A 24,727-nucleotide genomic window follows, 5' to 3' on the forward strand; every position below is an offset into this window, starting at 1 on the left:
AACAACCTAGAAGAAATGGATAAATTCCTAGAACAATACAACCTTCCTAGACCTATTAGAGGAAGCAGAAAGCCTAAACAGACCTATTAGTAGAGAAGAAATAGAAAAAACCATTAAAAACCTCCCCAAAAATAAAAGTCCAGGCCCAGACAGCTATACTAGCAAATTTTATCAAACATTCAAAGAAGACTTGGTTCCTATTCTACTCAAAGTCTTCCAAAAAATTGAAGAAGAAGCAATACTTCCAAACACATTTTATGAGGCCAACATAACCCTCATACCAAAACCAGGCTAGGATGGCACAAAAAAAGAAAACTATAGACCAATATCTCTAATGAATACAGATGCTAAAATACTAAACAAAATACTAGCAAATCGAATACAACAACATATTAAAAAAATAATACATCATGATCAAGTGGGATCCATCCCCAAATCTCAAGGATGGTTCAACATATGTAAAACGGTTAACGTAATACACCATATCAACAAAACAAAGAACAAAAACCACGTGATCTTATCAATAGATGCAGAAAGGGCATTTGATAAAATACAACACAATTTTATGTTTAAGACTCTCAACAAAATGGGTATAGAAGGAAAATATCTCAACATGATAAAGGCCATATATGATAAACCATCAGCTAACATCATATTATATGGCACAAAGCTGAAGGCTTTCCCCCTTAAATCAGGAACAAGACAGGGTTGTCCACTCTCTCCACTCTTATTTAATGTGGTACTAGAGGTTCTAGCCAGAGCAATCAGACAAGACAAAGAAATAAAAGGTATCCATATCGGAAAAGAAGTAAAGGTATCACTTTTTGCAGATGATATGATCCTATACATCGAAAACCCCAAAGAATCCACAAAAAGACTACTAGAAACAATAAGCCAATACAGTAAGGTCGCAGGATACAAAATTAACATACAAAAGTCCATAGCCTTTCTATATGCCAACAATGAAACATTTGAGAACGAACTCAAAAAAATAATCCCCTTCACGATTGCAACAACAATAAAAAATACCTAGGAATAAACATAACAAAGAGTGTAAAGGACTTATATAATGAAAACTACAAACCATTGTTAAAGGAAATCGAAAAAGATACAATGAGATGGAAGAATATTCCTTGTTCTTGGTTAGGAAGAATAAATATAATCAAGATGGCCATATTACCCAAAGCAATATACAAATTTAATGCAATTCCCATCAAAATTCCAATGACATTTTTAAAAGAAATGGAACAAAAAATCATCAGATTTATATGGAAGTATAAAAAGCCCTGAATAGCCAAAGCAATCCTAAAGAAAAAGAATGAAGCTGGGGGCATTACAATACCTGATTTCAAACTATATTATAGGGCCACGACAATCAAAACAGCATGGTATTGGCAGAAAAATAGACACCAGACCAATGGAACAGAATAGAAAACCCAGAAGTAAAACCACATATATATGGTCAAATAATTTTTGATAAAGGGGCCAACAACACACAATGGAGAAAAGAAAGCCTCTTCAACAAATGGTGCTGGGAAAACTGGAAAGCCATATGAAATAGAATGAAACTCGACTACAGTTTGTCCCCTTGTACTAAAATTAATTCAAAATGGATCAAAGATCTAAATATAAGACCTGAAACAAAAAAGTACATAGAAGATGACATAGGTTCTAAACTCATGGACCTTGGTTTTAAAGAGCATTTTATGAATTTGACTCCAAAGGCAAGAGAAGGGAAGGCAAAAATTAATGAATGGGACTACATCAGACTAAGAAGTTTTTGCTCAGCAAGAGAAACTGATAACAAAATAGACAGCAAACTAAATGGGAAATGATATTTTCAAACAACTGCTCAGATAAGGGCCTAATATCCAAAATATACAAAGAACTCATAAAACTCAACAACAAACAAACAATCCAATAAAAAAAATGGGAAGAGGACATGAACAGACACTTCTCCCAGGAAGAAATAAAAATGGCCAACAGGTATATGAAAAGGTACTCATCTTCTTTAGTTATTAGAGAAATGCAAATCAGAACTGCAATGAGATACCACCTCACACCTGTTAGATTAGCTATTATTAACAAGACAGGTAATAGCAAATGTTGGAGAGGCTGTGGAGAAAAAGGAACCCTCATTCACTGTTGGTGGGAATGTAAAGTAGTACAACCATTATGGAAGAAAGTATGGTAGTTTCTCAAAAAACTGAAAATAGAACTACCTTATGACCCAGCAATCCCTCTACTGGGTATATTCCCCCAAAACTCAGAAACATTGACACGTAAAGACACATGCAGCCCCATGTTCATTGCAGCATTGTTCACAGTGGCCAGGACATGAAAACAACCAAAAAGCCCGTCAATAGATGACTGGATAAAGAAGATGTGGCACATATACACTATGGAATACTACTCAGCCATAAGAAATGATGACATTGGATCATTTACAGCAAAATGGTGGGATCTTGATAACATTATACGAAGTGAAATAAGTAAATCAGAAAAAAAACAAGAACTGCATTATTTCATACTTAGGTGGGATCTAAAAGCAAAACTAAGAGACATTGATAAGAGTGTGGTGGTTACGGGGGGTGGGGGGAGAGGGAAAGGGGGAGGGGGAGGGGCACAAAGAAAACTAGATAGAAGGTGACAGAGGACAATTTAACTTTGGGTGATGGGTAAGCAACATGATGATTGACAAGATAATCTGGACATGTTTTCTTTGAACATATGTACCCTGATTTATTGATGTCACCCTAGTAAAATTAATAATAAAAAAAATGAGTGGAAATGAAGGTTTCTTTGGTCATTTCTTTGCTCACTTCAGGTTTATTCTGGGCAACTGAGAAACAATGATCTCATCATCAGATAGCGTTATTATCCTAAAGGTTTACCAATGAAATGTAATGCTATAGATTTCACATGAATTACTTCAAGCACTGGTGTGATCCCATCTCAGTTAACGATAGCAGAAATCATGCACACAAGACGTTCTGTATGACGACTGTGAGTCAGTTGCATCACTCAGTGTCCAAGGACCACCTCCCAAGGATGCCGAGAGCTCGCATCCTGCTCAGCAGGTGGCCCTGAGCACAGAAAGGCAGTGAATGAAGCCATTCAGTCACATCAGGTGCCTTTGAGAAAATATATTCACCGTTTTCCTTCATTCTAAAAAGGGTTACCTTTTTTTTCCAATTTAACTACATGAAGTAAGAGTACATTGAACCTGAGACTGACTTCCTAAAAACTGGCTGATATCTGACAGATCCTAACCTATACTTGAACAGGGACTGACAAATCATCACGAAAACAACTAACTGCTTAGTGGTATCTGGAAAATGCAAACCCTCAGTAGTGTGTTGTTACAGTACAGGGTTTCAGATGGCATCATCTTGCCATTTCCATGGATACTCCACAATTTTCTCTTTGGCTCATGGCTTTCAGTATGTCTCCAAGGCTTTGTCAGTCCATCCTCGAATGGGATTAAAGAGAAATCTGAAGCCATGAATTTAGTCTACATATGACTGCAGGCTATGCGGTGAGGAATTAGTTCTCATTTCTGGTCAATTGCTTCCGTTCACTGTAGGTTTAAGAGACAGGAGGGAAGAGGTGTCTAAGATGGAGTCCACGCCGTCCCAGCAGCTGGGGCGGTGGGTGTGCAGGAAGGGTGGTGGCCGTGCGCTCTGCCAGCACCTGAAAGCCCTGGTGCGTCTGTCCCCGCAGGAGAGGTCCTGGTGTTCCTGGACAGCCACTGTGAAGTGAACGTCATGTGGCTGCAACCCCTGCTGGCCGCCATCCAGGAGGACCAGCGGACGGTTGTGTGCCCAGTGATCGACATCATCAGCGCTGACACACTGGCCTACAGCTCGTCCCCAGTGGTGCGGGGAGGGTTCAACTGGGGGCTGCACTTCAAATGGGACCTCGTCCCCCTGGCTGAGCACGGAGGACCCGAAGGAGTGACCGCACCGATCAGGTCAGATTCCCCCTGATATCTGAACAATTCCTACCAGTATACTTCCTCAAAAGAGAAAAAGTAAAGGGCCCTGGCCGGTTGGCTCAGCGGTAGAGCGTCAGCCTGGCGTGCGGGGGACCCGGGTTCGATTCCCAGCCAGGGCACATAGGAGAAGTGCCCATTTGCTTCTCCACCCCCTCCCTCTTTCCTCTCTGTCTCTCTCTTCCCCTCCCGCAGCCGGCTCCATTGGAGCAAAGATGGCCCCGGGCGCTGGGGATGGCTCCTTGGCCGCTGCCCCAGGCGCTGGAGTGGCTCTAGTCGCGGCAGAGCGATGCCCCGGAGGGGCGGGCAGAGCATTGCCCCCTGGTGGGCAGAGCTTCGCCACTGGTGGGCGTGCCAGGTGGATCCCAGTCGGGCGCATGCGGGAGTCTGTCAGACTGTCTCTCCCCGTTTCCAGCTTCAGAAATTTAAAAAAAAAAAGAGAGAGAGAGAGAGAGAAAAAGTAAAGATAGTTTTTTCCTTCTTTGCAAGAAGCCAAAAGTCTTGGCTTGTTTGTCCATTAAAATCCTGAGTGCTGGCCCTGGCCGGTTGGCTCAGTGGTAGAGCGTCGGCCTAGCGTGCGGAGGACCCGGGTTCGATTCCCGGCCAGGGCACACAGGAGAAGCGCCCATTTGCTTCTCCACACCTCCGCCGTGCTTTCCTCTCTGTCTCTCTCTTCCCCTCCCGCAGCCAAGGCTCCACTGGAGCAAAGATGGCCCGGGCGCTGGGGATGGCTCTGTGGCCTCTGCCTCAGGCGCTAGAGTGGCTCTGGTCGCAACATGGCGACGCCCAGGATGGGCAGAGCATCGCCCCCTGGTGGGCAGAGCGTCGCCCCATGGTGGGCGTGCTGGGTGGATCCCGGTCGGGCGCATGCGGGAGTCTGTCTGACTGTCTCTCCCTGTTTCCAGCTTCAGAAAAATGAAAAAAAAAAAAAAAAATCCTGAGTGCTTACTGAACTTTATGCGCTCTGCCAGGCCCTGAAAGAGAGATTTCTGAGTGAAAACATGTCCCGGGCTCTCGAGGGTTTATAGCAGGGGTCCCCAAACTTTTTACCAGGGTGTCAGTTCACTGTCCCTCAGACCGTTGGAGGGCTGGACTGTAAAAAATACTATCAACAACTCCCTATGCACACTGCACATATCTTATTTTAAAGTAAAAAAACAAAATGGGAACAAATACAATATTTAAAATAAAGAAGAAGTAAATTTAAATCAACAAACTGACCAGTATTTCACTCTTTTTTTTAATATTCATTTTTAGAGAGGAGAGAGAGACAGAGAGGGAGAGAGAGGAGAGAGAGACAGAGAGAGAGAAGGGGGGAGGAGCTGGAAGCATCAACTCCCATATGTGCCTTGACCAGGCAAGCCCAGGGTTTCGAACCGGCGACCTCAGCGTTTCCAGGTCGACGCTTTATCCACTGCGCCACCACAGGTCAGGCCCCCTGACCAGTATTTCAATGGGAACTATGAGCTTGCTTTTGGCTAATGAGATGGTCAGTATGCTTCTCTCACTGACCACCAATGAAAGAGATGCCCATTCCGGAAGTGTGGTGGGGCTGGATAAATGGCCTCAGGGGGCCACAGTTTGGGGACCCCTGGTTTATAGCATATTGAGGAAGGCAGACATGGTGAGCTCTCTCCTGGGATTAGCTGCATAGGTTACCTTAGGGTGCCCTGTGTGCTCTGTTGTCTGTCTTAAGTTCTCTGCCAGTATTCGTGGTGCTATGAAGAACACTGGACACACACGCTTCTTCCACAACGAGGGTTCTCAGGATGGACTCCTCATAGTACAGTGACTGAGTCAGTGCATATGAATTACTCACACCTTATCCATATCCTTCAATATGATAACATCTGCCCTTACATGCTCTTTCTCCTTTATTTTTGTTTGCTCACACCAATTTCAGAAGTTTTTCTATATTTCTACTTTTAAAAACTATTGGACCTACCTTCTTAAACTTTTCTATTGTAAATAACAGCATATCTAAAAAGCACACATATACACACACAATTTAGTAAATGGTTATAAATGTGGACACCTGTGCAGCTATCTCTCAGGTCAAGAAACAAAACCAGACGCCCCGTCCCCTTTCTAGTGACAGCCCTGCCTTTGTCCCTAGAGGTGTCATCCCCTGACCTGGTGGTTACTTCCGTGCTTTCCTGTCGTGTACCCGTGTTTGCATCTTGAAGCAACGCAGTTAGGTTTTGTCTACTCTTGGACTTTATATAAGTGAGGCCGTGGGACTCCATCTATTCTTGTTTCCTTGGAAGGTCATCTTTCATTGGCTGCTTCAGTTTCCATTCTGTCTTTGTCCGGTGTTTTTCAGCTATGCGTACATTCGATGTCTTTTTTGATAGTATCTCATTATCTGCTCAACTCAAGTAAATCTTGTCTTTTATGCTTGAACGGATTGATCAGTTATTTTAAAGTCTCTGCCTGATATCTCCATTATTTGAGGCTCCCCACATTCGTGTTTGTCCCTGAGGACTGTGCCTAGGGACAGAATCACCCTACTTGAGAGCCACTGGTGTAACTCGTGTGTGAGGCCATTCACCATGCAGATTTGTCTGGTCCCCTCTCGGCAGGCCCTGGGGTCCAGTCTCTGTCCCGATGGCTCTGTGAGATGCCAGAAATACTTCACTCCAGGTGGAGCTCTATCTACGGTGATGATAAATAAAGAAGTACTTCTGGTCCTTAGAAAGACAGCCTTCACTTCCCCATTACCTCGCGTGTGCTAGTGGTCTAGAAAATCTGCCCATGCGGTCCAGCCAATTTCCTGATAGTAGATAAAATGCTTAGTCATGGTCCAGTGCTACACTGATGACTGTACAGATGATTGTACAGAATTGATAGAATGTCTGACCTGTGCTGGCACAGTGGATAAAGCATAGACCTGGAATGCTGAGGTCGCCGGTTCAAAACCCTGGGCTTTCCTGGTCAAGGCATATATGGGAGTTGCTGCTTCCTGCTCCTCCCCATCTTCTCTCTCTTTCTTTCTCTCTTTCTCTCTTCCCCTCTAAAAAAATTAATAAAATCTTAAAAAAAAAAAAGAATTGATAGAATAATGGTTCTCCTCTCCTAGGTCACCTACCATGGCTGGAGGGCTGTTTGCCATGAACAGGAACTACTTCAATGAACTTGGGCAGTATGACAGCGGCATGGACATCTGGGGAGGAGAAAACCTAGAAATATCATTTCGGGTAATTTTATTTTTTTGTACACTTAGTTATTTGTGTGTAACGAAATACAATTTCCATCCATGATCCTATATTTGTTTCTAAAGTCTCTTTGATGATTAAGAAATTGTCCTTAATGAATACTACTCTGCTGTGACCTGTGGTATGGTTAATAACCGTTCAAAATGTCAAAAGCATGTAAGGAGCCTCCTATTTATAAGAATGCAAAAGGAAAAAAAAAAAGAAGAATGCAAAAGGGTGGTTGTAGTGAGCGGCTGAGTATAAATTCAGAAGACTTACTGTGCATATAAGGTAGTTTTATTCTTGCTGTGTACAGTTGGGAGATTTCCCTGATTGCCCAAGATCATGTAGTTCACAGCTATTTTCCAAAAGAAGTTATTAATAACTCCCCCTTTCAATTTTATTTTTTTAACTTTGAGACGTAGCCCATATGAGCCCACTACTTTTAGAAGTCTATATGACACATTATTCATCACCCCATGTTTAGCTTACTGAATCCTTTATATATACAAATACCTCCAACCTGAGGAAGGAGACGAGGAGGACGAGAACTTGGAGGTCCCATTGCCCCTCTTCTCCATCTCCTGGTCTGGGCAGCAGGGTCCACATTCGGATGGTAGCACGATACCTGATATGTGTCGTTCTATATTTTTGCAAATGTACTGACCACAGTATTTTTTAGAGGTAGTTTTTCATAATCTTTTTAGAGTTTTAAAGTTGAAAGGAATAACAGATAATAGTTCAGTCTTATTCTGTAAATAAGGTAATTGAGACCCACAAAAAAAATTTTTATAAAGTAACTCATAATCAAAATTAAATTTAGACCAGAACTAAGATCTTTTGAATCTTAACCTAGAGTTATGCTATATAATTTATAAAAACTTAAAAAAAATACTGCAGGGCCTATTTAGTTAGTAAACATTCCTTGTCCTTAAGTCCTGTTAACAACAATGTATGGTGAGCATGATTTTAGACACATGGTAGTTAGTAAAAGAGTATTCCATTTTTTGAGTTTATTTTCTTTTAATCATACTGACAATTATATGTAAAACCCACCTTTGACTTTCTTCTATTTGAATAGTAGTAAGATAAAACACCGTGCAAAGTCCTAGGAACACCTTCATAAAGATTAGGTCCATGAGAATTCATACGTTGATTTCATAGCACCGTGAGGCCACTATTAATACATATTTTGCTTCTGACCAGATCTGGATGTGCGGAGGTAAACTCTTCATCATCCCTTGCTCTAGAGTCGGACACATTTTCCGGAAGAGGCGACCATACGGCTCTCCCGAAGGCCAGGACACCATGACGCACAACTCCCTGAGGCTGGCGCACGTCTGGCTGGATGAGTACAAGGTGAGCCGCCGCCCTGCAGAGTGGCTCCGGTCGCCTCTCGCGCCGGATGTGTCTGTCTGGGTGGCCCTCTCCTGGGTTTCCTCTCTCTCTCTCTCTTCTTCACTCAGCGGTTCCCTCTTTTCTGCTTTTACTCTTCTTTTAATTTCTTAAATGACCACTCTGCAAGGGGTCATGTCACCAACATCAGAAGTTCTGTGTCTCTCCTTCCGTCCTTCTGGTCCCCTCCTGAGACTCGCACAGAGCCAGACTCCTTTGCTTCGCTCGCTGGGCTTCGCTGTGACCCAGGCCAGCTCCCCGTTAGACTGCGCATGCGGTGCTCCTTGTCTCCTCTGCGTGGCGTTTTCTTTGCACCGGCCTTACTGAGGTGTAATTCACAGACCATGTTTTAGAATGTTTTATCACCCCAACAGGAAACTCACCTTCAGCCAGCACCCCTCCACCCACCTACCAGCCTCCCATAGCCCTCTACCAGTAACCTTCCTTCTCACATTAGAGTTCCCTGTTCTGGACTTTTTATACAAATGTAATCTCACTATCTGTAGCCTTTTATGACCACCTTTTTTTATTCAGACTGATGTTTTTAGGTCCGTCAGTTTCTAAACCATGGATCAGTTTCTTTTTATTGCCAAACAATATTCTACTATTTGAATAGATCACACATTTTGTTGATCCTTTCCTGAGGTGATAGACATGGGGGTTGTGTCCATTTTCTGATTGTTTCAAAAAATGCTGCTGTGAACATTTGTGTACAGTTTCTAAATTAGCATCGATTGAGCACCTACTGTATACCGGCCGGTGTCGGGTTTGCAGAGATGCAGAGGCAGCTGAGAGCCCACAGTGACTTAGCCTGAGGTGAATGCAACAGAGGGCCCAGGCTGCACCCTCTGTGGACAGGGTGACTTGGTAACTCCTAATGTGGTCAATAGCACAGAATGTAGAGACGCCTCGAAGTCTCAGTGATCTTTAAGCATATAAGGTCCTGACATCAGTTTGAGAACCACCAGTCAATCTCCTATGTAGACTGTCTCATAACTCCTAAGGTGCAATTTAGAATCAATTTACGATACCATTTCTGAAATTGAGGTGTATCTTACAATTTAAGATGTCTTATGTCAATTATGAACTGACCTAATTGCGTACCAAGCATACCAAGTTTCTATCGGCATTTTCTGTACGTCAAGAAAACATGGGTGGCCCTGGCCAGTTGGCTCAGTGGTAGAGCGTCGGCCTGGCGTGCAGGAGTCCCGGGTTCGATTCCCGGCCAGGGCACACAGGAGAAGTGCCCATCTGCTTCTCCACCCTTCCCCCTCTCCTTCCTCTCTGTCTCTCTCTTCCCCTCCCGCAGCCAAGGCTCCATTGGAGCAAAGTTGGCCCGGGCGCTGAGGATGGCTCCATGGCCTCTGCCTCAGGCGCTAGAAGGGCTCTGGTTGCAACAGAGCAACACCCCAGATGGGCAGAGCATTGCCCCCTGGTGGGCATGCCGGGTGGATCCCGGTCGGGCGCATGTGGGAGTATGTCTGTCTGTTTGCCCGTTTCCAGCTTCAGAAAAATACAAAAAAAAGAAAAGAAAACACAGGTATGAAAAATAGTTTTGCTCATGATCATTTTTTTCAGTTCTTTAGACCTCAGATATATGTGGATGATACTCATTTTAACAAGAAAATAACCATTCTTTTTCAATTTTCTTTCTTAAATTCAGGAACAGTATTTTTCCTTAAGACCCGACCTGAGAACAAGAAGCTATGGAAACATCAGTGAGCGTGTTGAATTGAGAAAGAGGTTGGGTTGTAAATCGTTTAAGTGGTATTTGGATAACATTTACCCAGAGATGCAGATATCTGGACCCAACGCCAAGCCCCAGCAACCCATTTTTATCAACAGAGGGCCGAAGCGCCCCAAAGTCCTTCAGCGTGGAAGGGTAAGGGGGGGACCGGATCAGCGCAGTTCATTAGGAGCTTGTGACAGAATGACATTGTTACAGACTCAACAAATGTTTAAGGACAGACTTGAGCTTGCTTTCTTCCTTTGTATCTTACGAGAATTTTCTCCACTCAAGTGTAAGACCTTAGAGATTTTAGAAGAATTTTAATGCCTTCGCTATTAACTTTAAGCTCTTTTACCTGCCAGTGTTAAGAGCGCACGACCTCTAGCTTCTGTAAGTTACATGCTAGCTTCCAAGAGAATACATTTGAACATGAATACACGAATAACGGCGGGACAGTATAAAATTCATTGGGCAGACACCTCTCACATAAGGAAAACAAAAGGATGGGCCCAGGTCCAGGCGTGGGACCACAGTGAGATCTCACACCTCATTCTCAGTGGTTGTCAGAGCTGAGCAGGAAACCCACTGATCAACCGCATTTGTTTTTTAGATAGTCCCTTTTGTTCCTCATAGAATTTCTGCAGTTTTATAACCCTGCTTAAATTTCACAGGTCCAAGCAGAAATATGTACCTTCTTCCTGGATCATTTCTGAGAACTTCCTTTTTGGAAGTTGTGTCGATATTGTCACTTGCTGCCCAGTTTTGTCCTGTGTTGTTACCAAGAAGGCGCGTCTGTCTAGCCTCTTTGCACAGTGCCGACTAGTCTGCGGCTAGAAGGAAGCCTAGGGGTTTCCACGTCCTTTTTCTGTCATCTAAGATTAAAAAACAAACAGGCGCGTGTACGTCCATGTCGTTGAATTTCTCACCATTATTGGTCTTGCCTTAGAGAATCCTTCCACTGTGACCACGCCTTCTGCTTTCTTTGTGCTTCTCGGTTTTGGGATTCCTCTCATATTTATACTCTGAATCTCCAGTGTGGTGTGTATATTACATTTAATACTGTGGTGTCCACTTGAAACCTTTTATTCTTATTTCCCCAATTTCCTTTTGAGCAGAGATGATTGATTGTCTTTTTTCTCAATTGGAGACTAGTAAACCTCTACCTTTAGGTAGGGTTTATACTTCATATTGCCCGCCTATGTTTCTAGATTGCCTAACACCTTGAAGTCTACTCAGTGTCCCTATGGACTGCAGCTAGACTTTAGGAATAAAAACTGCTCTTCTGAGTTTGGGAATTCACCCCTCTAGAATGTTTCCATGTTTCACCCCGAACCACCTCGTCCAGTGTGGTTCTCCTCTGATGCTGGGTTCATGTGGAGTCTCTTCTTTCCCAGCTTTACCACTTGCAGACCAGCAGGTGTCTGGTGGCCCAGGGCCGCCCGAGTCAGAAGGGCGGTCTCGTCGTGCTGAAGGCCTGTGACTACGGTGACCCCAACCAGGTGAGTGACGCCTCTGTGCTGACAGCCGGCTCTCAAACACTAGCCTTCATGGACAGGAAGCTGTGGGCAGTCACTCCTGAGGAGGGAGGAGCGGACATGTGACCCTTGTCCAAGGAGCACTGTGTTCAGAGCGTTCAACTCTGCACTCAGAGACGGAATCGAGAGCCGTATGACGGTGAGAAATGGCAAAGGACGTGCAGTTCCTTCAACCCAACCCCTGTGGCAGCCCTCAGTTTGATGTCTGTACTTATGGGTCTGTTTCTTGTTCTGTGTGTGGGTTTCTTTTGCGTTTTTAGACTCCACGTATAAGTGAGATGCAAGGTATTCGTGTTCTCTGACTTACTTCGTATAATACCCATGTTGTTGCAAATGGGAAGACTTCATGCCTTTTCATTGCTGAGTGATATCCCCTGTATTGTGTACCATGTCTTGATCTGTTCGTCTACTAGGCTGCCTCCATGTGTTGGCTACTGTAAGGGATGCAGATATTTTTCAAGTTAGTGTTTTGTTTTCTTTGGATAAACACCCAGAAGCGGGATTGCTGGGTCACATGGTAGTCCTGCCTTTAATTTTTTGAGGAGCCACTCCTGTTTTCCACAGCGGCTGCACCAGTCTGCATTCCCACCAACAGTGCACGAGGGTTCCCTTTTCTTCACGCCCTCACCAACACCTGTCGATTTACTGCTGAAAGTCGTTCTCACAGGTGTGAGGTGATGTCTCATTGTGGTTTTAACTTGCAATTCTCTGATTAGTGACTAAGTTGAGCAATTTTTGTACCTCTTGTCCATGTTTAAGTAGGTACACTTTGGTGAAATGTCTATTAAGGTCCTTGGCCCATTTTTTAATTGGATTGTTTTTGTTGACTTGGTGGGTTTTTTTGTTTTGTTTGTATTTTTCTGAAGTTCGAAACAGGGAGGCAGTCAGACAGACTCCTGCATGCGCCAGACCGGGATCCACCTGGCACGCCCACCAGGGGGCGATGCGCTGCTCATCTGGGGTGCTGCTCTGTTGTAGCCAGGGCCATTCTAGCGCCTGAGGCAGAGGCCACAGAGCCATCCTCAGTGTCCGGGCCAACTTTGCTCCAATGGAGCCTTGGCTGTGGGAGGGGAAGAGAGAGACAGAGAGAAAGGAGAGGGGGAGGGGTGGAGAAGCAGATGGGCGCTTCTCCTGTGTGCCCTGGCCGGGAATCGAACCCGGGACTCCTGCACGCCAGGCCGACGCTCTACCACTGAGCCAACTGGCCAGGACCTGTTGTCTTGGTGTTTTAAGTTGTAGGTATTCTTTATATTTTTGGATATTGACCCTTCATCAGATGTATCATTTGCAAACTGATCTTCTCCCGTTCAGTAAGTCTACTCATTTTGCTGGTGGTTTCCTTTGCTGTGCAGAAACTTTATTAGTTTGCTATAGTCCCATTTGCTTTGCTTTTCTGAGGATATATATCAGTGTCTTACAGTTTTCCGAGTATAGCTCTTTCATATTTTGGTTTTCATTCCTATGTATTTTATTCTTTTTGATGCACCTACATTTAAAATAAAGGGATTATTTTCATTTCCTTCTGAGCATTCATTATTGACATGCAGAAGTACTATATCCGGCAGCTTTACTGAAATCATTTATTCTAATAGTTTTGGTGGAGTCTTTAGGATTTTCTATACGTGGAGTTGTGTCATTTACAAATAATGACAGTTTTACTTCTTCCTTTCCGGTTTGGGGGCCCTTTACTTGTTTGTCGCATCTGACTGCTGAGTAGGACGTGGGGTTTTGACCTTTATTCCTCCCTCAGGTCTGGATTTACAACGAGGAGCACGAGTTGGTTTTAAGTAACCTCCTTTGCCTGGACATGTCAGAAAGTCGATCGTCAGACCCGCCACGGCTCATGAAGTGCCACGGCTCAGGAGGGTCCCAGCAGTGGACCTTCGGGGTGAGGACCTGCTGAGTGAGGGTAGGGGGGCACGTGGACCCACAGTCCACCTGGTAGACGGGTGCTCTGAGCTGGCAGCGTCCTGCAAGCCAGCCTACCTGCTCTGGGTGACTATCTTCCGTACCATTCTCGACAGCAAGGGCTCTAAGTCACCTTTGTTTTTGTTTCTCAGAAGAACAATCGGCTGTACCAGGTGTCAGTTGGACAGTGCCTCAAAGCGGTCGACCCCCTGAGTCCAAAAGGCCATGTCGCTATGGCAATCTGCGATGGCTCCCCCTCTCAGCAGTGGCGTTTGGAAGGTTAAGGTGGACGTCGTGGCTGGAACGGCGATTTGTCCTGCTTGTCCTCCTGTGGGGACACCTGGGAGGATGGGCAGAGATGAGACAGCAGACGTTCTGTCTGTCGGAGCTCCATGTGACTCCCAGGAGGTGAAGAGGCCTGTGTCACAAAGACATTCCAGTCCTTTCTAGGCTGCTGGGAAGGAATTTTCTTGCTTATGGTAGGAAACCACAATACAGTTGTAATATAGAGTCAGGTTTATTCAGAAGGACAAAACCCAGGAAATTGCTAGATCTATTCAGATTAATTTATGCTACTTTTAATCTTTTTTAATAGTGGAATGATATTTATCTGATTGGGAACTTGTCATGATCTCCTTTCTTAGAAGAATCATAGAAGACAGTTGATTTTAAACTGATTGACTCCACATTTTTTTAACTTCAGAGGCATCATTTAGAAGGTCATATAAGAGGCAGTTAATTCTTATAAATTATTTTGATGAATCATGGTACCATCTACATTTAAAATAAAGGATCCTTTTAATTGTTTGCCTTTTTGTCATGGAGCCTCAAGCCTGAGCTGTCCTGTCTACGGGATGCATAATAAGAAGCACACTTGGGCTTGGCTGATGAACCAGTGAGCTAGGTAGCAGCCCTAAGGAATTTTCCGTTTTCTAGTTTGACGCTGACGGTGTGTGAATTTGGGTACTTGCCCTTAAAGTTGCCTGGGAAACATCCAGGCAGAGTTATTAAATAGTTTGTTGGATCTAGAGGTCAGAATATGAAAATATTTATCTCAGAGATAGAAATTTAGGAATCATCTGTCTGTATTAAATGCCCAAATATAAAGTGAGTTTTTTGAATCTTGAACTACAAAGCAGTTTAAGCTCCATGTTAGAGAATAATGTATCTGTATCCCAAACTTTTTATCAGTCATTCAACTTTAAGGACCAGATGGTACATAATGGAAGATAAAAAGCAGCAAGCTGGTAGATTTAAACCCAACAAAATCAATATGTGCCCTGATTAGAAGACAGATTGTTTGGTTAAAATTGCAGCTACATGCTGCCCCCAGAAAGCATGCATGTTGAGCACTAATCACAAGACATCTGGAGCAGCGGTACATATGTTGGTCAGAGCAAATGCTACTATTGCCAGCGATAAAGAAGGTTGTTTCATTACTGTGAAGGGCTCAGTTCATGAAGAGGAAGTAATCCCAAGCAACAGAACTTCAAAATACATACCTCCAAAACTGTCCTATCAGAACTTTCAGGAGAGACATTACCTACAATTATAAGAGATTTCAATACACCTCTTACTATTGATACAACAAGTGGACAATCAGTAGTAGGCTACAGAAACCTTGAGCAATATTGGGAACCAACTTGACATAATTAACATTTATGGAACACACCACCCAACTAGAACACAGTCATTCTTTCCAATTACCAAGATAGATTATGTTCTGGGGTATAAAACACATCTCAATTTGTATAGATTCAGCTCATGAAACTTGTATTACAAATCAATAACAATAATAAAGATACCTGGAAAATCGACTAGTAACACCTTCCCAGGACTCTATGGGTCAAAGAACAAATCAAAAGGCGATCTTGAACTGACTGAAAATGAAACCTACCATACACTGTAGGATGCTGCTAATATAGTACTTGGAAAATTTACAGCGCAAAGCCCCTGTATTAGAAAAGAGCTGTAAATATGAAATTCAGTGAGTTAAGCTTTCATGTTAAGAAAATAGAAAAGGCCCTGGCTGGCTACCTCAGCGGTAGAGCATCGGCTTCGTGTGTGGAAGTCCTGGGTTGAATTCCCATTCAGGGCACACAGGAGAAGCACCCATATGCTTTTCCATCTCTCCCCCTCTCTTTTCACTCTGTCTCTTCCCCTCCCACAGCCAAGGCTCCATTGGAGCAAAGTTGGCCCGGGCACTGAGGATAGCTCCATGGCCTCTTCCTCAGGTGCTAGAATGGCTCTGGTTGCAACAGAGCGATGCCCCAGATGGCACAGCATCGCCCCCTGTTGGGCGTGCCGGGTGGATCCCGGTCGGGCGCATGCAGGAGTCTGTCTCTGCCTCCCCCCTTCTCATTTCAGAAAAATACAAAAAAAAGAAAATAGAAAAAGAGCAGGTTAGATGAGCAAAGAAGCATAAGAAATATTAAATATCTGAACAGAAAAAATGAAAATAGAGAAAATTAAGACAAAAACTGGATTAAGAAGATCAAAACTGGTAAAAGCTCTCAAAAAACAAAAAAGACATGAATAACCAACATCATTGAAGGGAAGGGCAGCCTCCCTTAGAGATTCTTCCAATGTGAAAAGGGTAAGCAGCAGCAGGAGCTCTGTCGTTGCTGGTAGGAGTGCGAAACAGGACAGCCACTTCGGAGGACAGCTGGGCAGTGTCTTAAAAAAATAAACAGTCTTACCACAGGATCCAGCAATCAGGCTTCTTGGCATTTGCCCAAAGGAGTTGAAAACTTAGGCCCACACAGAAACCTTAATTATGTAGAACAGCAGCTTTTTTTCATGCTTGCCAACACGTGGAGCACCCAAGGATGCCCTTCAGTGAGTGACTAGATGGATGAACTGGCACGTCCAGATGACGGTGGAACAGTATTGTGTTCAAGAGAACTGAGGTATCAAGCCACAAAAAGACATGGAGGAACCCTGAATACGTTGCTCAGTGAAAAGCCAATCCGAAAATCCGCTTACTATACCACTCCAGCTGTGTGACAGGCTGGAAAAGGCAGAGCCACGGAGACCATAAAGATGAGTGGTTGTCAGAGGTAATGGGGGGAGCCTCATGTGACAGCAGACGTAGGAGGATGTGCCCGTGCAGGTCACCAGCACCAGGCAGGCACTACAGATGTGGTGGGGGGGGAGGGGTGTTTGTGTGTGTGTTCTGTACTTCACACTCCATTTTGCTGTAAACCTAAAACTGCTCTCAAAAGGATTAGGGATTATTCTGACCAAGTCAATGCTAATAAATGAAATGGACAAATTCCTTGAAAGAAACACATTACCCAACTTCCCATGTGTAACCTAAATAGCCGTGTATTTATTAAACAAGTTGAGTTTTTCATTTAAAAACCTTCCCAGGTTGGCTCAGTGGTAGAGTGTCGGCCTGGCGTGCAGAAGTCCTGGGTTTGAGTCCCGGCCAGGGCACACAGGAGGAGCACCCATCTGCTTCTCCACCCCTCCCCCTCTCCTTCCTCTCTGTCTCTCTCTTCCCCTCCCACAGCCAAGGCTCCATTGGAGCAAAGTTGGCCCCGGGCGCTGAGGATGGCTCTGTGGCCTCTGCCTCAGGCGCTGGAATGGCTCTGGTTGCAACAGAGTGACGCCCCAGATGGGCAGAGCATCGCCCCCTGGTGGGCATGCTGGGTGGATCCCCAGTCGGGTGCATGCGGGAGTCTATCTGACTGCCTCCCATTTCCAACTTTGGAAAAATACAAAAAGGGGGGAAAAAAGAAAAGAAAAAAAATAATAAAAAATAAAAACCTTCCCAGGTAGAAAACTCAAGGCACAGATGGTTTCACTGATGAAATCTATCAGACGCAAAAGAAAGACCTACACAAATGACACACAGTTTCATCTCAAAGACTTCAGAGAAAATTTGACACTGAGCAATTTTAAAAGCAATGCACCAGAAAACTTAACAGACTCCTAAACTCTATGAATATAGAAGCAAGCCTCCCTTACAAAGCGTTAGCACAGGGGTCGGAATCTTTCTGGCTGAGAGAGCCATGAATGTCACATATTTTAAAATGTAATTCCGTGAGGCCCTGGCCGGTTGGCTCGGCGGTGGAGCATTGGCCTGGCGTGCGGGGGACCCGGGTTCAATTCCCGGCCAGGGCACATGGGAGAAGCGCCCATTTGCTTCTCCACCCCCCCCCTTCCTCTCTGTCTCTCTCTTCCCCTCCCGCAGCCAAGGCTCCATTGGAGCAGAGGTGGCCCGGGCGCTGGGGGTGGCTCCTTGGCCTCTGCCCTGGGCACTAGAGTGGCTCTGGTTGCAGCAGGGCGATGCCCCGGAGGGGCAGAGCATCGCCCCCTGGTGGGCAGAGCGTTGCCCCTGGTGGGCGTGCCAGGTGGATCCCGGTCAGGCGCATGTGGGAGTCTGTCTGTCTCTCCCCATTTCCAGCTTCAGAAAGTACAAAAAGAAAAAAAAAATGTAATTCCGTGAGAGCCATACAACGACCTGTGTACGTTATGCATTATCCAATAAAAATTTGGTGGTGTCCCGGAGGACAGCTGTGATTGGCTCCAGCCACCCGCAACCATAAACATGAGTGGTAGGAAATGAATGGATTGTAATACATGAGAATGTTTTATATTTTTTATTTTAATGGGGTGACATTGATAATTCAGGGTACATATGTTCAGAGAAAACATCTGGTTATTTTGACATTTGATTATGCTGCATTCATTCCCATCATCCAAATTCCAATTGTCTTCCGTCACCTTCTAACTGATTTTCTTTAAGCCCCTCCCCTCCCCCAACACCCTCCTTCTCCTCTCCCCCAACCACCACACTCTTGTACATGTCTTTGAGTCTCATTTTTATGTCCCATATATTTTTAACATTTTTTTTATTAAAGATTTGTCTGCGAGCCAGATGCAGCCATCAAAAGAGCCAGATCTGGCTCACGAGCCATAGGTTCCCGACCCCTGCGTTAGCAGATCACATCCAGCAGCATGCAGAAAGGGCGACAGGCAATGAGGAGGAGGTTTGGCCCCAGGAATGCGAAGTACCTTTAACATCACAGGAATCAGTGTAGACAGTTTGTGATGTTTAGTAGCACAGGAGAAAAGGTTTATGAGCTTGCAGAAAAATAAATTTGACAAAGTTCACCTGTTTATGATAAAAAAACTCAGCAACCTAGGAATGGGAGGCGAATTTCTCAACCTGGTAAGGGGCATTGGTGGGAAACGATTGTGGTCTCACAAAGGGAAGACAGGGGCAGGGACAAGGCAGGGCACCGTGCTCTCCCCGCCACGCAGCGCTGCTGCTGACAGGCTCCGCAGCACGTTGGAGAAATAAACAGTGTGTCTGTCACAAGGGAAGGCGTGGAACTGGCCATTTGAGACTACAACCGAGTGTAGAAAATCATGAGTTTTTTAAAAATTCTATGTATCCATTTAGCAAGGGAGGTTATCAGAAGTACAAAACAAAAGGTCAATGTAAAACAATTGTAGTTTTGACATAGTGGCAACCAACAGTTCTAAATGGAAGATAATGGTATTATAATTGCCATAGATAGCACCAAAAACATGAACAATGGAAAGTACAAAACGCTGAGAAAAAAGAAAACATCAGTATATTGTATTCACAGATTAGGAAACCCAGTTACTGTGAGGACATTCATTTTCCATAATTTGATCTACACTTAATGCTGCCCTCCCATCAAAGTCTCAGGAGGTTTTTTGTAGTTAACCATCTAATTTGCAAATTTACATGGAAATGTATCAAGTGGGAAGACTTGCACAATTCAAGACTCAGCATGGCTTACAATGAACAGACTGGCGGAACAAGCCGCCCCACACACAGACGGCATGCGCCTTTTGGTCCAGGAGCCAGCGCGCCCTCCCGGAGGCTGACATGTGACCAACGGCACTGAGGAAATTCACATCCCTACGCACAAAGACGAGACCTTACACTGTATGATACAAAGTCATTTCAAAACTCAAACTCTAAAATGAAGAACACCTTTATGACTTCAGGGCAGGCAAAGATCTATTTCTTAACATATGCCTATAATAGGAAACAAAAACACAAGAAGCAAAGAAACAAGTCATCCATGACCACCAGCAGTTTTTTTACAGTCTGACGTGTCCTTCTAGGTCCCCGGGGCCTGTCCACACAGCCTAGCTTCCACTTCTATGGGAGACTGTATAGTTAGGCATCATACTTTGTCACACAGCATGAATATTTACCGTATCAAGGTCCCAAAGCTACACGAGTGTTTTGATAACCAAGAATACACTATGCCAGCTCAATCCGGGGGGAAAATGCAATCCTACCTTTCTTGGTGACAAAAATTTCATAAAGGATAAAAATAGCAACAGGCCTCTAGATAAAGCTATTGGCAAGGTTAGGATTAAAATAATGCATTCTTTTAAAGTTCAATTAAAAATGAGACACAAAGCAACAGTGAACAAAGCATAATGCTACCAAGAGAACTCATTACAACCTCTACTTTTGAAAAAAGGAGCAGGGAGGCGAGTTTCCATGAAAGTAACTTGAGAGTGTACCCCTACAGTACGGCCCAAAGAGCTCCTCCATCAGTGGGTATCATCACACTGACACACGCACCCACACCCCTCCTTGACACACCCTTCTGCCCCTCCACCGCAGACTTCTTAACTCTTGGAAAGAATTAGTCAAAAAGAATTGATGCACCGGACTTCACCAAAATTAAAATCTTCTGCTCAAGACACCATTGAGAAGATGAAAGGTAAGCCGCAGACTTGTATCCAGAGTACAATGCTTAAAGTTCAATAATAAAGACACAACCCACTCGCAGATGCAGACAACAGGATGCTGACGACCAGAGGGGGAGGGAGGGGGAGGGAGGAGAGGGCAAAGGGGTAAATGGTGATGAAAGACCTGACCTGACTTGGGGTGGTGAGTACACAATCCAGTATACAGATGTATACACCAGTGGTCCCCAACCTTTTTTGGGCCACAGACCGGTTTAATGTCAGAAAATATTTTCACGGATGGCCTTTGGGGTGGGACGGATAAATATCACGTTACCAGGACAAGCGTCAAGAGTGAGTCTTAGATATAACAGAGGGAATATGGTCATTTTTAAAAAATAAAACATTGTTCAGACTTAAATATAAATAAAACGGAAATAATGTAAGTTATTTATTCTTTCTCTGCAGACCAGTACCAAATGGCCCATGGACCGGTACTGGTCCGCAGCCCGGGATTTGGGGACTACTGGTATATAGTATAGAACTGTATACTATATACTACTGGTATATAGTATAGAACTGTATTACCTGAAACCTATATAATTTTATTAACCACTGTTACACTAATAAATTCAATTGAAACCCCCCAAAATAAAAAACAAACCCGGTTTTTTAAATAGACAAAATACTTGACCATTCAGCAAACATAAAATGTCTCAGTGTGTGGAAAGGTATTCAGTGTCACAGTCATCAGAGAAATGCCAATTAAAATGACATTCAGATACCACTTCACACCCATTACAATGGCAAAAGTAAAAAAAAAGAAAGAAAACTGACCTGTGTTCTGAAGAGCCAGCAGGGAAGATTGCTCCAGCATCGACTTTGCATTTGCCCACCCAGGTGCAATGAGAGTCACCACACAGTTGGACGGAAACCCGAGGGCAATGTGCACAGTAACCAAGTGACGAGGCAACCTCACAGTCTAACAGCTCTCAGACCTGTGGGAAAAATTTTTAAATCAAAAAGAAATGGAAAAGTTCTGCTTCTGGCCAATAGGGAGTAACAAGACAGACTGGGCCTCATGGGGTCAACAACTAGAGAAGTAGGAAAAAATACATGAAACAGCCCTGCAGACAGGGGCACACAGGGACTGTGGGCCGGAATCCTGGGAGGCAGACAAGCCTAGACTAATCCCAGCCTTACAGTTCCCAGACTGAGCAGGGAGGGGAACCCCAAAGGATGCTGCTGGTCCTGCTGAACTGAGACAGAGTTTGGGGAGGCCACAGGGACTGGAATCTGCAGCCCAGTGTGTAGGAAAGGAGAAATCTCCCAGAGAAAGGGTTCAGAAATGTGCCCAGGGGTATCGATCTGACCCTGGCTGTGCATCAGTCTGTCCAGAGGGGAGGTGTGACTCCACAAGACCAGGACAAGGACGAGCTCCAAGGGAAGACCACGTCTGAACCACGCCCAGAGACCCCGGGGGGGGGGGGGGCGTCATTCACGTTCCCACCAGCCAGGTGAAGACACAGATGCCCACGGCATCAGAGCCTCAGAGGTGGGGCTCAGTTAGACTCATCCTAAAGTGTTTAAGGGACAAGCTTCAAAAGGAGAAAGCGGACTCTCCAGTAACATTTTGTGTGTGTGTGATTAAGACAGACAGAGAGAGGGACATAAAGGGACAGACAGGAAAGGAGAGAGATGAGAAGCATCAATTCTTTGTTGTGGCACCTTAGTTGTTCATTGATTGCTTTCTCATATGTGCCTTGACCAGGGGGCTACAGCAGAGCGAGGGACCCCTTGCTCAAGCCAGCAACCTCAGGGTTTCAAACCTGGATCCTCCATGTCCCAGTCCGGTGCTCTATCCACTGTGCCACCGGTTAGGCCTCTTCAGTAACACTCTTAAAAGGAGAGAACACCACAATCCAGCACGCACCATGAAAGCACAAACCCTGGGTCCAGGGACACTGACCGGTCACGCAAAGGGCAGGAACTTGTGGTCTGTTCTCAGGAGGTCGATGATTTAAACAGTCCCAGAAAGCAAGGACAGTGAGCAGACAATATAAAAATAGTTACTATCAATGTGTTCAACGAGCTAAACGCTTTCCAGGGAGTCCTGGACGTACTGAGGAAGACAACTGTCAAGGTCATGAAAAAGGAAACCAACCTGAGTTGCTGTCCCAGACCAGAGCAGACTAAGGAGACACGATGACCCTGTGCTGTGAACAGGGTCGGATCCTGGAACACAAAAAGGACATTACTGAAAAGAAACTGGTGAAATCGGAACCACATCCATAGCTCATGTAATAGTAATGTACCGGTGTTAGCATCACTGTTCTGATGAGTCCCACAGCTATGTAAGAGGAGACGAGGGGAAGGGGGAGGTCTGGAGACTTGTCTGTACTAGCTTTGCCTCTTCTCTATTAACCTAAAATTATCCTCAAATGCCTGACGTAAAAGACCAGCACATTGGTACGATGCACTGTATTTACGGAACACATTTGAAAATAGTCATCATGGCATATATCCATGAGAAAAAACTGTCAACTACCTAGACAGCTTTTAGGGTTTTATTTTTCTTTGTGTTTTCCCCTCTCTGCTTTTATTGGTGTTGAAGGATAAATATGGATATTTGAATCACAAATATCATCAAATAGTTTTACACAAGCATTGTATTCATTTTCACCATCAGAGGTCATGTGTTCATATTTAAAACTGTCCTACATGGCGGGGGGCAGGGATCCCGTTAGGAAAAGAGAAGGCACACTTCTCTGGGGCACTTACTTCTGTGGGCCTGCGAGAAGAGGCGGGCTGTGTGGCTGTTTGGAGGCAGCGAGGCCGAACACCGCAGTCCGGGTCAGGGAGCAGCAGGAGCTCGGCACTGAGGGAGGGGAGTCAGGACCACAGTGCAGGAGGAAGCTCCGGGGCGCGGCGGGGCCCCCGCGGGGGTAGAGGCTTCGGTCTGGGGCACCAAGCAGGCAGAGCTGCCACTGACAGGAAATATTAGTGACGTGGCTTTGCGGGAAGAAAACAAACAGAGTTCAGTGTAGCGTTAATGGTAACAGACTCAGGGTTTGGAGCTAAGAAGGGAGGTGTTTAGAAAGTCGCCATCATCTTGAACACACTGGGCGAGCTCAGCCTGCAGAGGGCAAGGGAGCCCGGAATGGGACCCTGGGGACAGCGCACATGGAAAGTCAAAAGCAGCACGTGGAGGCTGGGCGGACTGCAGTGTGCCGGGTGCAGAAGCCGGGTGCGACGCCCCGGGGCGGGAGGGTGAGCCCCTGCGGACCTGTCTCTGTGAAGCAGAGACGCACGTCCCAGTGGCTGGAATATAAGAACCAGGTGAAAATAATTTCTGGAGCCCCAGAAAGTCTTCAAATATGAGAGCCCGAGTTGGCAGGCAGAGAGAACCTCAAACCCGAATGGGCACAGCCCGTCCTGGGAGCAGAGGCGTGTGGCTGCCGTGGAGAAACGGGGAGGCTGCTTCTCTGGGAACAGACAGGTCTTACCCGGGACCTCAGCCGTGTCTGGGTGGGAAGTGAACCCGGACACTGGGGGGCGGAGAGGGGCTGCCTCTGAGGGGCCTGATGGAACCCACCTGTGGGGGCAGAAGATCCCGGAAAACCACCAGTGTGGCATCAGCATGTCACAAACTAAATCAAGGTCTCTTCTCTGCTTAAACAAAGTAAATGCAGCCCTTCTCACTCCACATGCCCGAGAACGGACCGAAAGGAGACACTGCAGAGGGAGGAACGGCCTGCTTCAGGCAGCTACTCGAATGCTGGTGGCCGCTGGACACTGTGCTTTAATGACAAGGTGACAAGCGCCCGAAGCCTCAGTGAGCAGCACTGGAAGGAAACATCCCGGTCTCCAGAAGTCCACTGTGCTGCTCGGGCACTTGGGAAGCTGACTGCGGGGACGTGTCTGGGGGTGCTGGCATCTGGGGCTCGATGTCCTCACGTCACGGGAGCCAGCATGACTGCAGAGCTGGGCTTTCCTGCAAGAGGGGGGGTTTTGAGAAGTCATTTTTCCGACCGATGTTACAGAACTTTAAATTTAAAAAATAATAATAAAGTAAAAAACCCAAACCACATCAGGCAGGCAGGCAGGAGGAGGAGGCGGCGAAGGTGTGGAGACTGTCCTTGCAAAGAGCTGACGGAGCAAGTCTGTGAACAGGACAGTCCTGCTGCTCTCGTGCTCTGATGCCACACTCCGCCTCCCGTGGGCCCCGCTGCTGTCCCCCCAGCCGTCCTCGTCCTCAGCCACCCCTCCTCTGCAGCAGCAG

General features: G+C 45.4%; 1 protein-coding gene across 5 annotated transcripts in view; it reads left to right on the plus strand.

Annotated features, from left to right (window-relative positions):
• GALNT11 (polypeptide N-acetylgalactosaminyltransferase 11) overlaps window positions 1-14,562 on the plus strand; it is a 51,451-nt gene extending 36,889 nt beyond the window's left edge. For all 5 annotated transcript variants that reach the window (XM_066385364.1, XM_066385367.1, XM_066385366.1 and 2 more), the window contains 7 exons: window positions 3,724-3,973; window positions 7,074-7,191; window positions 8,395-8,547; window positions 10,247-10,465; window positions 11,707-11,811; window positions 13,598-13,735; window positions 13,908-14,562. In XM_066385364.1, coding sequence (XP_066241461.1) covers window positions 3,724-3,973; window positions 7,074-7,191; window positions 8,395-8,547; window positions 10,247-10,465; window positions 11,707-11,811; window positions 13,598-13,735; window positions 13,908-14,039 — 1,115 coding nt within the window. In that variant the 3' untranslated portion in view covers window positions 14,040-14,562. The remainder of the gene's footprint in view (window positions 1-3,723; window positions 3,974-7,073; window positions 7,192-8,394; window positions 8,548-10,246; window positions 10,466-11,706; window positions 11,812-13,597; window positions 13,736-13,907) is intronic.
• Window positions 14,563-24,727: the final 10,165 nt, after the last annotated feature.

This window comes from Saccopteryx leptura, chromosome 5, assembly GCF_036850995.1.
Source record: "Saccopteryx leptura isolate mSacLep1 chromosome 5, mSacLep1_pri_phased_curated, whole genome shotgun sequence".
NCBI classification, from domain to species: Eukaryota; Metazoa; Chordata; class Mammalia; order Chiroptera; family Emballonuridae; genus Saccopteryx; species Saccopteryx leptura.